Genomic DNA, 13,447 nt, shown 5'->3' with positions numbered 1-13,447 from the left:
ATGTAATGTTGGCAACTCAGCCTTTACAAGTAAAAGGAGGGCCTTGGAGGGACATCTGTCAGCTGAATATAAAAGAACCGCGGATTCGAGATAAAATGGTAAGTGGACTGGCAATGGAAATAGGCAATGGTATGCAAACCCGATTTTGGGAAGATAACTGGATTCAAGGGGGTGTTCTCAAAGGGAGTTATCCGAGACTATACTCTATCTCAAGCCAGCAAGGACTTCTAATTGGGGACTGTGGCTTTTGGGATGGGCTTGATTGGATTTGGAATTTCCAATGGAGGAGGGAGTTGTTCCAATGGGAGCTAGAACTTGTCAATCAGCTGCATGAGGGGTTAAGGCCAGTGAGGTTGTCATCAGGTCGGGAGGACAGCGTGGTCTGGAAGTTTGACAATAAAGGTGTTTTCTCTACTCGTTCTGTGATACAGGCTATACAAGCGGAGACTCTTTCGGCTGAAATAACGAGTTATAGTTTCACGAGCTCCGTTTGGAAAGGTTTTGTTCCTCCGAGGATTGAGCTATTTGGGTGGTTTGTGCTAGTTGATCGAGTTAACACCAAGGAGCGGCTGGGTAAAATAGGAGTCAACATTCTGGGGGATAGTTTGTGTGTAATGTGTACTAAGGAATTAGAATCTGCTGAGCATTTATTCCTTAGGTGTGAGGTAGCTTGGCAGGTGTGGTGTAAGTGGTTGAGGTCACTAGGTAGAGAGTGGGTGATCCCTGGAACCAATAGGGAAATGTTTGAAAGCTGGCATGGCTTGCATAATAGACAACAAGGGCAGCAGATGTGGATGACAGTGTTCTTTGCAGTTATTTGGAACATCTGGTTGGAACGGAATGCACGAATCTTTAAGAATACAAGAGCAAGCCTGGAGGTAATCCACACAAAGACGGTGATGAGCTATACAGAATGGCGTGGTGGTGATTCTGGAGGAGGTTGTTGATAGGTCTGGGGTGTTAGGTGTTGGTTTGGTTGGTAGCTCGTTGTGTGTCTTCTTCTTTATTTTATGCTCCACTTTAATGTGTTGAGCTTTCTATGTTTCAAAAAAAAAATATTCTAATAAATTATATTAATTTTTTTCTAATCTTCTTTGATATTTTTCTGATTTTGATATTTTCCTGATTTTTTTCTAATAAGTAAGTTATGGAGTGTGCACATTTATGTTATTGAAATGCACTTATTTTATTCATATTCATTTGCAGAGTAATCTGGATTTAAAAGGCAGCAACGGGAAGTACTACTACTGCATTTGATTTTCAACATCAGCAAAAGATTCATGTCTCTAGTTCTCACATTGTACTACTATTTGAAAGTTTGTACAAACAGATGCACTTACATTCACTTTTGTGATCTTGTGAAACTCTTATTTGATTTGTGTATCTTAATGTAATTGAACCACTTTTTGTCATGATTCTTGGGAATGCCACACTTTTTTTTACACAAGTGAGGAGTTTCTATTCTTAAGTTTTAATTTATGTATTACTGCATGTAAAGCCTTCTCAAATTCACACGATTTTAATTTATTCTGGTACTTCTAGCATTCAATCAAAGATTCTTGTTTCAATTTTAATAGCATGATACATTTTCATTAATTATACAAATTCTGTTAGCAGACATGAGTAAAAATGATTTGAGTAATCATTTAAGCACAATAATACAAGCCTGCCTCCATTGAATTTATGCATCATTACCAAGTTTTATTTTTCTGTCTCTCTACCTACATATGCACATGATTCTTCTGTTGGAAGAGAGAGAGGGGCAGAGAAATAAAACTACTCTCATTATTGTTGCTCAACAGTAGCCCAGGCCCCAGCAGTGTAAATAGAATCAACTTCATTTGTCTCTCACCATTTCAAAATTAGGTGTAATTTATTCAATACTTAGCTACATCATCGCATGACTCATCATAAAACTAATTTATACTTTGAGTGAGTTATGGTTTATGCATTTAAAAATAAAATATTTATTGACATACTATAATCCAATCTAGAGATAAAATAGAAAACCAAAAAAATTGGATATTAAAATGTGCAGAGTCACACTAAAATTTAAAGTTAATATAGTGAATGTAAACAAAATGAATTTAAAATTTTTTTAATTGACAAGTTAGAACAGTAGACTAATGACTCTATGGTCAAGTAGTAAAGATAATTAAAGAAGAGAATTTGACAACATCAAACATTTCAAATTCAAGCATATATTCAATCTTAACACTTTTAAGTCATGTCAAGTAATTAGAACAAGAAAAAGTATAAGGTACCAATATATTATCTATTAATTTATTGTCAATTATAGTTAATTATTATATTTTAAACACATATATAAAAAATACATCCAAAAAATACATCTATAAAAACATATTCATTAGACACAGCTATAACAAAGACATTTTTATTAGATATATCTATAAAGACATTTTCATTGAACACAGTCATAAACAAGAGTTGGCAGAAATTGGCAAAAATACTGTTAGTACCGTAACGAAATTGTTAGAACAATCAGACCGATAATTAATGTCACCAAAAAATATATTTAAACAAAATTACTCTCAAGAATGAAATTATTTTTAAACTAATTAATTATTAGTTAGCTAGGAATGCCTAAAACTATTATTTAAAAAAAAAGTAAATTATTAAATTGGTCCCATTTGTTTAGGCGTAATCTTGTTTTGGTTCTTAAAGTTTAAAGTGTATTATTTGAATCAAAAAAAGTTTCATTTAGTTTCAATGTAGTCCTACCGTGAGGTCAAAGTTAAATAATTAATGGAATGTCCTATATGTATAAGAATAAGATCGATAATCTGGAGAACAAGTACGAGCTCTAAAGGCAAAAAATCAACCGTATTTATTTATCATTTTTCTTACAATTTAAATGAAATATTTTCTATCCAAGGAGAATGATAAATAAATGTATTGATGCATCCAGGGTTGATTTTGTACCTTTAGAGCTTGTACTTATTCTCTAATTTATCGACCTTGTTCTTGTACTGCTGTTATGTAGGACATTTCGTTAATTATTTAGCTTTAACTTCACGGTGGGACTAAATTGAAGCTAAATGAATTTTTTTTTATTTAAATAGGACACTTTAAACTTTAAAAATCAAAACAGAATTATGTCCAAACATAGAGGACTAATTTAGTATTTTACCCTTAAAAAAACAAAAAGCACATTTTATTCCATAAAATTATGTATTAAAAAAGAGTTTAATTTTGATACACAAAATTAGTATTGTAAAACACTGTATTCCGTTTTGTATATACATCAACTCATTGGCCAATAATAAATCTTTAAATGGAATTTCAGTCTACAATAAATTAGTCTTTGATCTATCAAACTATTAGAAAATATTGAAAAAAATAAAAAAACTAGACGTGCATCAAAACTAATTCATATATATATATATATATATATATGTATTGTCCTGAATAACCGTCAAAACTGACCCTCACAAGCATCGTGCCCCCTATTTTCTCTCTTTATCCTATTTCATCCTTATATCTTCATCTTCATTTATATAATATTAATAACTTCCAAGTTTCAAGTTAGAAGTTCCAACCATCGATCTTAGCTTGCTCTCTTTTGTGAAAAAGTGACGAAGCCAATGGCTTTGAAGTCCAGAAAGGGAAACGCCACAGCTGAAGAAGCTTCATGGTACTGTGCTCTTCTCCTTGTTTCATCCACTGTCCTAATCATGCTAACTATCTTCACTGATGAACACAATAGCAGCACTATTAGTAGTCTCCGACGACCGTGCGAGGAGATCTATGTGGTCGGAGAAGGGGAGACGCTTCACACCATAAGTGACAAGTGCGGTGACCCTTATATTGTTGACAACAACCCTCATATCCATGACCCTGACGATGTCTTCCCTGGCCTTGTCATCAAGATTACACCTTCTTCTACTTCTTCTCAATAATATTTGTACTAAAATTTGTTATAATCATTATAATTAGTTATTAAGGTATATATGCATTTGAACATTGAACTCTTTTATATGCTACTATATATGATGTGAAACTCTTTTTAATTACTATTGATGAGGTGATAATGCAACATATGTTATTCATGTAGCCAACATATGAATTTTCGTTTTATGTATAAATGAATTAAGCTGCTTATTATTTCATTTATATAGTCGTCTTGCATACAAGTTATGAATAATTTGTGGAAGAAGAAGCCAGAGCATACATATGGTTATAGCTAAAGAAAGTTTAATCTATGTAGTAATTTCATAAAATAATATAAAAATAATGTAAAAAAAGAAATATTTGATTGTGGAACACTAGAACTTGTCGGTTAGATAGATGAGCTAGAATATGTTTTGTTCATAGTGTGTGCGGTTGATTCAAAGATTTTAGGACAAACTTCTAAAGCAGTCATTGTCAAGGAACCATTTATTTTACATTCTCGTACAGCTAAGGACTGAACAAATTGTATGCTTCTCAATTTTTAAAGATTTTCTCTCTTACCTCTTACCGATTTTATTTTGTTTTTTTATGCAATGCTTTTTATGTTTATCTTCTGATTCAATTGTTGAGTTGTCATCACAATTCAAAAACTTAAGTGATAAAGAGATTGATACATGACATGTATAGGCCAAACTAAAGATTATAATCAATAGCTCTACAAAATTTCATAGCTACCTCTATTTTTATTATATAAAAATTGATACCAATTTTTTATAGAATAAATTTAAATTATATATAAAAATTTTGGAACCTATACCTGACTTGTTGGAATTGATGAACAAGTCAGGTCTATTGAATGGTTATTAGCAAAAATGGAGCTGAATGAAGTTGGAATCCTTGGAATTTGGGGTATGGGCGGTATAGGTAAAACAACCATAGCTCAAGTTATATTCAATAAATATTCCTCAGAGTACGAAGGTTGTTGCTTCTTGAAAAATGTCGGAGAAGAATCAGAAAGACATGGTCTGGATTATTTGTGTGAGCAACTTGTTTCTCAACTACTAAAAAAACAAAATATCCCTGTGAGAGGATCAGCCAACCCCATATCTGTCTGTGATAACAAAAGTTTGAGTGGGAAAAAGGTTTTTATAGTACTTGATGATGTGGATGCATCAAGGAAATTATAGTATCTTGGTGAACAACTCACTTTGGGAGCAGGTAATAGAGTCATCGTAACTACTAGAGACAAGCAGATATTTAAAAAAGTGCACGGAATATATAATGTCCGGCCGTTGAACTTTCCAAGCTCCCTTCAGCTCTTCTGCTTAAATGCCTTTGGCCATGCTTCTCCTAAAATTGGTTATCAAGAACTTTCTAGAATGGTGGTTAACTATGCGAAAGGCATTCCATTAGCGTAGAAGTTTTGGGTTCTTTTTTACGCTCAGGAAAAAGCATACGAGTCTGGGAAAGTGCGCTGGAAAAACTCAGGGTTCATCCCAATAAGGTCATTTACAATGTCTTGAAACTGAGTGTGGATGAACTAGACTATCATGAGAAAATTATAATTCTTGATATTGTATTCTTTTTCAAAGGAAAAAATAAGGATGAAGTCTCATGTTTTCTGGAGTCTTGTAAATTATTTGGAAGCATTGGAATAGACAGCCTCCAAGATAAGGCTCTTATAACTATTTCACCGCTGAACAAAATTGAAATGCATGATCTGATAGAACAAATGGGTTTGGAAATTGTTTTCAATGAATCACCTAACGACCTCAAAAAGCGTAGCCGATTGAGGAATCCTGAGAATGTCAGGAATGTATTGGAAGATAGTGAGGTGAGATAATATGTACATATCTTGCTTTTGCTTATAATGTTATATAGAAAATGGAGCTTGCATTGTGCACTTTTTTACTGTTGGTTATTTCTTTTTCAGGGAGAAAAATCAGTTGAAGGCATTTTGTATAACTTGTCTGAATCTGGAGATCTACACTTAAGTGCAAACACCTTTAAAAATATGCCTCACCTAAGGTTTCTTAGGTTTTATGGTGCTTGGCATGGAAGAAAATCGAATGTATACGTTGAAACAACCCTGGAGCCGTTTTCTGCTAAACTCAGATATTTGGAGTGGTGTGATTATCCTCTGAATTCTCTACCATCAAGGTTTTGTGCAGAGGTTACAGTCAAATTTTGAAACTCTGGGATGGAAAGCAGGGAGGCTCTTGATTCTCAATTAGCTCTCTGCAATCACGAATTCCTGGATGTAAAACAATAAATCTTGTGGGGTGTGAAAAACTATGTCAACTTCATCCATCCATTTCATCAATTCAAACACTTGAGGAATTGCATCTTAATGGTTGCAAAGAATTGAAGAGTGTCAACGGCAATTTGAAGTCTCTTAAAGAACTTTTTGCTTATGAATGCTCAAGCCTGGAGGAATTTTTAGTGTATTCAGATAAACTGAGGAAGTTGCGTTTCTCTCTGTCGAGAATCAAGAGCCTCCCAAATGAATTCTGCTGCTTTATAACTGTTGAGGAACTTTATCTTCGTGATTGCAGAGAGCTAATTGAGCTCCCGAGCAACATCAAAGCCCAATCAATATTAAGAACTCTTGACATAAGTGGTTGTTGTGGTCTTCGATCTATACCAGAGCTTCCACCATCTATTCAAGAGTTTTATGCCGATGATTGCACATCACTTGAAACAATATTCAGTTTGAAGGCAATATTTAGTTTGAACAGGAGAAAGATCTCATTTTTCCAATTTACGCCTCATCAACGGCTCTGGTGATTGCCATTCGCAAACTTGAAATGGAGTTCAAGTTGAACCGTCATCGATATCATGACTTTATCCGAAGGTTGGATCCCGACATATATAAAAGTGATATGATCCAGATGACTAGAGGAAAACCAATACTCTATTGGTGATAACAGTGGAACTTGTTGCAGTGACCAAGAAGCAGAATAGTGAAAGAAAGAAAGTTAGTTGCTTCATTAAAGGTATTATACTATTATTAATTAACCCTATCTACACACACACACACATTATTGCCTCCCTCTAATTTAAGCACGGACATGAATGTGCTTTTCTTTCTTTACGACTCACTGGTGATGATGATGATGATGATGATATGCAATCATTCTTATATATCTCTTTTTAGAAACTGCAACATACAAGATCTTTCTAGAGATGATGTAAGTGTATGAGATCTGTTTTTGCTTCCAAATTATAAAAACCTGTATAATATGTCTAATTCACATTATCAAATTGCCATTTAATTGCAGCCATGTGTTTGTAAGTTGTGACAATTATGAACGAGTGTTTATTCCATACTTTCAAGTTCAACTAACATAATAGATAGATTTCCATGGGAATATGCGGAATAAGCTGTATATTGAGTAAAGAAACTTACTAGCACAATAATTGGCCTTGAAGTAGATGCATGCTTACTACCATGAATATATGTATTTAGGTGGCTGATGATTGATAACCGATTCTGAATATTGAGAGTATGCCTAATTTAATGTGAGATGTTATTGAAATGTACTTATTTTATTCATTTGCAGAGTAATATGGATATAAAAGGCAGCAAGGGGGAGCACTGCCACTGCATTTGATTTTCAACATTACCAAAACATTCATGCCTCTAATAACCACTTTGTAGTACTATTTGATAGTTTGTACAAATAGATGCACTTACATTCACTTTTGTGTTCTTGTAAAAATTGTGTATCTCAATGGCTGTCTGAATACTGTACTTACAATTGAACCACTTTTTGTCATGATTCTTGGGAATGCCACACTTTTTCTTAAGAAGCAGAGGTAAACAAACTATATACATGCTCTTTTTTTTTAATGTTTTTTGTTTTTGATACTTTAAATTAAGACATACATCGATAATTTTACATAAGCAAGGAGCTTCTATCATTAATTTGTAATTTATGTAATTATGTATTACTCCATGTAAACCCTTCTTATATTCACATAATTTTACCGAAGAGATTGGATAAACTCAAAAACAAAATTTTCTGATAATCTTAAGTATGTACTTTTGTCTATTTTTTTTTAATCTTATACATGTATTATTATTATTTGGTGAGTATTTTGTGAATATAAAATGAAATTTATTTATATATTATTTATTTTATTGTTGAGGAGAATTTACTTGAACAGAGGAATGAATAGTTTCAGGAACTCAGAATCTACTGGTTAAGTTGTGGGAGGATTTGGCGGCGGGTGGTGAAAGGTATCAGGCCTGAGTTGAGGGAGAATAAGATGTAGTTTAGAGAGAGAGAGAGAGAGATGAGGGAAATGAGATTTGGATCTTATTCAGTGACTATTCTTACATCTGAACCCTCTATATATAGTTGCTACTTACTCTTTATAATTGGTACAGCATAACTAACTCTAACAACCCAAGAAGGTCAATATTCTGATTCCAAAAGTTCCCATTGATAAAAACTACTACTTTTTTTCAGCTAGAATAGTGATGCAAGAGAGGAAGGAATCTGGACCAATTCGTCGATGTCACTTGAGAGAAGCATATAGACGACTAAATGGATGAAATGTGAATTGACCATGTTACTGGTCTGCAGCAGTTGCTTGTAGGTAGATTTGGTACTCAGTACCTTCATGGCTTGATATTCATGCATCCTGATATCTGTTACTGCTTGTAACTAAATTTGGAATACTTTCCCATTCCTTTCTCATATATTACATTTGTGAACACAAATGACATTAAATTATAATCTTAATATTCCTTCAAATAAATATTTTCTTATAAATACTACTGGAACCATAACTTTTAACACTAATTTAACATTTTATTTAATTATAAATACCGATATTCTCTGTTATGAAAATCAATCATGTAACTTTCTAGATCCAAATTAATTGCCTAACAAACTTAAATATGATTTTAAAATTTTTTTTTGGTTATAAATGTAATGTCTAATATTTTAAACTGTACATTTTTATTACTGAATGACCAAAAAAAGACCAAATGTATTTTTCATCATGAATAATAGCCTAATTGTTATTTATTTTTATTTGAAAATAACTAATGATAAACTCAACTAATTTATACGCTTATTGCACCAAAAGTCAAAAGTTGTGCTACCTAAGCAACTTCACAGAAAGGAAACTTGAGACTTGAGAGCAATGAAGAATAAGCAGCATAATGGAATAATAGAAAGGAAGAGGAACCAACGAAGAAACACCAAGGAAGTAGCTACCATTTATTTATTATTAATTTGACTTGGCTTTATTTAAGATGACTTGAGTCTTTTATTTCACAATTCACACAGACATCACCACCATTATAATAATCACTTGTGTTCATTAATTAAGGCACTGAGTTTCTCTCCAATGTTCAATGGCATCTTCCTCTTTATATGTTCCCCAAATCAAGTATGACGTGTTCATCAGTTTTAGAGGAGAAGGCAGTGGCTGCAAAATTGATTTCCTTACAGAGGAGATTTCTGTGGAGTAAGGAGGATGGGAGTCAGGGCATGGCATTGGTGAAATGGGAGTTGGTGCAAGCACCTAGGAAATTCGGTGGACTGGGAGTTGGAGATGCTATGGTCCGTAACACCGCACTGCTATTCAAGTGGTGGTGGCGGTTTGCCAAGGAAGAATGCCCTTTGTGGAAGAAGGTGGTCTGTTCCTGTAATAATTTGAGACCGAATGAGCTACTGTACACACAAGTGTTGCCTACTAGAGGAGGCCCGTGGAAGGATATTTGTCATCTACAAGTCCAGGAGCAATCTCTGAGAGATAAACTGATTACCGGTCTGGCTATGGAGGTTGGTGATGGACGAAGGACTCGGTTTTGGGAGGATGGTTGGTTGCACTGTGGTTCCTTGAAAGATAGATTCCCCCGGCTCTTCTCTGTTTCAAACCAATGTGGTTCGGTTATAGGGGACTGTGGGTTTTGGGATGGGCTAAAGTGGATTTGGAACTTCCAATGGAGGCGTGAACTCTTTCAGTGGGAGTTAGACTTACTAAGTCAGCTACATGAGGTTTTGAGGCCTGTGAGGTTAGCAAATAATAGGGAGGATAGAGTTGTGTGGAAATATGATAGACTTGGTATCTTTTCTACTAACTCGTTTGTGCAGGTACTACAAGAAGGAATGCTATCAGAGGATGTAACTAGCTACAGCTTCACCAAGACCATTTGGAAAGGGTTGGTTCCACCAAGAGTGGAACTGTTTGTGTGGTTTGTACTAGTAGGCAGGGTGAATACTAAGGAACGGCTAAGTAGGATCGGGATTATTAGCCAGGATGATAAGAACTGTGTGCTATGTAATAAGGATGTAGAGCAGGTCCATCATTTGTTTCTTGGCTGTGAATTTGCTTGGCAGGTGTGGAGTGCATGGATATCTGTATTTGGTCGGTACTGGACGGTTCCGGAGCTGGTGAAGGATCATTTCTTAAGTTGGACAGATGAGCCGCGACGACAAGACGATCGGAAGCAGCGATTGAGGTCTTTCTGTGCGATCGTTTGGCACATTTGGATGGAGCGAAATAGGCGGATTTTTCAGAATGAGGGTAAAGGCGTACAAGATATCATCACAATGACCTTCCTTAGCTGCGATGAGTGGAGAGGTGTTTATCCCTAGGGTTGTTGATGGCTATGCCGGAGATGACATGGGATTTTTGTCTGCTTGGTTTAGGAGTTGTTCTTTGCTTGATGCTTAATGCGTTGTTGTTTTCTGTTGTTTGATACTGCATGCTCCACATTAATGTGTTGAGCTCTTTTACTTTCAAAAAAAAAAATTTTCTTAGCCACTTGAGAAAAAAATTGCGTCATAACCAAATTGATTTCTTTGTTGACGATGAAAAGGTTCTGGAGATGAAATTTCATCCACACTTCTTCAAGCAATTGAAGGATCTTACATTTCATTAGTCGTCTTCTCGAAACACTATGCTTCTTCAAAATGGTGTATGGAGGAGCTTGTGAGGATAACTGAATGTATGGAAGAATATGGAAGAATTGTGATACCTGTCTTTTACAACGTTGATGCTTCTCATGTAAGACATCAGAAAGGAAAGTTTGCAGAGGCTTTTGATGTTCATGAAGAGAAATATAAGATCAGTAAAAAAAAGTTGAAAAATTGGAGATCTGTTTTAAAAGACATTGCTAATTTATCTGGAATTCATTATCCATCAAAACATGGGTAAAATTTTTTATCTATAAAAATATATGCTTTTGTTATTTAGCCTCTTTTACTATTTATTATTTAATTTTATACTTATTACCCCTATAGTGAGTTAATCATTGCTCTTACATCAAATTCGTTTACTTTAAATAGATTAATGGAGAAATCATATCTATACCATTTTCTATATAATTTTTTGTGTATTTGTTTTAGGTTAAAAAATCTTTTTTTTTTATTTCTTATGAATCACTTATAATATTAAAGGTTAAAAATTTATAAAAATGTGTACATAAAAATACATATAATGTTCTTTCTTTAATCTTTAAATATTGTTGGCTAAAATTTAAATTTTAAAAAAGATAGATAAGTATCTAGCAAGCAACAATCATAGCAAATAGTAAGGAATAATGGAATTCACATAGGCGAGTTTATCGTATCCCTCTTAATTAAGAATAAAAATTATTAATATGTATAATAATTAATATATATTAATTTCGAAAAATAATTTTATCAAGATTTTTTATTTAATGTTAGAATAATATATATTGATATTGAAAAATTAATAGTAAAAATATAACTATAATTGTTAATAAAAATTTTGGTAAAATTACAAAATTAAAAAGTTATTGAAAAGTATCTTAGAAAAAAATAATTTAATTATTAATTATTTTTAAAAAATATTTTGGTAAAAATATAATTTAATTAATAAAAAATAATTTATTAAAGAGTATTTTGATAAGTAAAATTTAATAAAAAAAATAAAATTTTTGTTAAAGGGTATTTTTATAAAAAGAATTTATTTTTTTTTAAAATAGATAAAATTAACATTGGTTAACGCAAAAAAATTTAAAATAAATTAAAAAAAAAGTTTAAAAGTTATAAAAGAGAAAAATATATATCTTAAAAAAAGAGGAGTGTCATTTTAGCATATTTTGAGAAAGGGAGAGGAAAGTAAAATTTCTCTAAAATATAAATTCACTAAAATCACCCGCTTAAACATGCTCATTTTGGGTTTCATCTTCTGTTGTGTTGTTTCTCAAAACTTACCCCCTTCTTATTTTAATAAATGGGTTGATATCAATATCAAGTGTGAATACCGCCACTTCGGAGATGATGTTAAGCACACATTTCTAATTACAAGGTCAGAGTTTGTTCACGAAAGACAACGGATCTCTGAAGATCACGTTTTTATTTGGACTTATCCATTTCCTGATGAAGACATGTTTAGGGAAATTGAAATGTGTGATGATGACGACAGTACTAGCAACCAAAAGATGTCATTCAGATTCAGTTTTGAGAGACCTGAGGAAGGGAAGAGAGTAGAAGAATGGAAAAAACATTCCTTTATCAAAGGGTGTGGGGTTTTGCCAATGTATGCCTCAACTGTCGTGGATGTCATTCAAAGACTTGAATCGGAGTTCAAGTTGAACCCTCATCATCGTGACTCCATCCCAGGGCTGAATCTAGACCCACTGAAAAGCGAGATGATCCGGAAGATTAAAGGAAAATCACATCGACTCTGAAGAAGTAAGTTGCAAGACCAAGAAGAATAGTGAAAGAAAGTTAGCTACTTGATCAAAGGTATTATTATTCAGGCACATTCTAAGATGATTATAATTATATAGAGTGTGCACATCTAATTTGAGATGTTATTGAAATGAACTTATTTTATTCATTTGCAGAGTAATCTGGATTTAAAAGGCAGCAAGGGGGAGTAGTACTACCACTGCATTTGATTTTCAACGTTAGCAAAAGCTTCATGCCTCTAATTCCACCTTGTACTACTATTTGAAAGTTTGTACAAACATTTGTGATCTTGTAAAACTTTTATTTGGTTTGTATATCCTAATGTAATTGAAAGCCTTTTTGTCATGATTCTTGGGAATGCTACACTTTTTTTCTGAAGAAGTGGCAAACAAATTACACACATGCTCCTCTTTCTTTTTGATAATTTAAATTAAAAGACATCAATAATTTTACATAAGCGAGGAGTTTCTCTATTCTTAAGTTTTAATTTATGTATTACTGCATGTAAAGCCTTCTCAACTTCACACCATTTTAATTTATTATGGTACTTCTAGCATTCAATCAAAGATTCTTGTTTCAATTTTAATAGCAGGATACATTCTTTTAGCAAACATGAGTATGATTTGAGTAATTATTTAAGCCCCGAAATCAATATAATACGACGAATAATCCAAGCCCCGAAATGCATCATTACCAAGTTTTATTTCTCTGTCTCTCTACCTACATATACACACACTCATTATTGTTGCTCAACAGCAGCCCCAGCAGTGTAAATAGAATCAACTTCATTTGTCTCTCACCATTTCAAAATTAGGCCTAATTTATTCAATACTTAGCTACATCATCAAACC

The 13,447-nt window shown here is 33.3% G+C and overlaps 1 protein-coding gene and 1 long non-coding RNA gene across 2 annotated transcripts; both read left to right on the top strand.

Moving 5' to 3' along the window:
- Positions 1-3,605: 3,605 nt before the first annotated feature.
- LOC112754599 (uncharacterized) lies at positions 3,606-3,920 on the top strand. Its single transcript, XM_025802288.2, has one exon. It carries the CDS (start codon positions 3,606-3,608, stop codon positions 3,918-3,920), a length of 315 nt encoding a protein of 104 aa, XP_025658073.1.
- Positions 3,921-12,069: 8,149 nt separating this feature from the next.
- Positions 12,070-12,941, top strand: LOC140177949 (uncharacterized). The gene is made up of 2 exons (XR_011869687.1): positions 12,070-12,650; positions 12,752-12,941. It is a non-coding gene; the product is annotated as an uncharacterized lncRNA (long non-coding RNA).
- The last annotated feature ends 506 nt before the right edge of the window (positions 12,942-13,447 follow it).

The sequence above is a fragment of the Arachis hypogaea genome, chromosome 2, assembly GCF_003086295.3.
Source record: "Arachis hypogaea cultivar Tifrunner chromosome 2, arahy.Tifrunner.gnm2.J5K5, whole genome shotgun sequence".
NCBI classification, from domain to species: Eukaryota; Viridiplantae; Streptophyta; class Magnoliopsida; order Fabales; family Fabaceae; genus Arachis; species Arachis hypogaea.
Note: the sequence above shows the minus strand (reverse complement) of the source record. Positions and strands in the feature narration are given on the sequence as shown.

Excerpts from the sequence above, each read along its gene's own strand:
- LOC112754599 (XM_025802288.2), top strand. The coding sequence starts at position 3,606 with ATGGCTTTGAAGTCCAGAAAGGGAAACGCCACAGCTGAAGAAGCTTCA.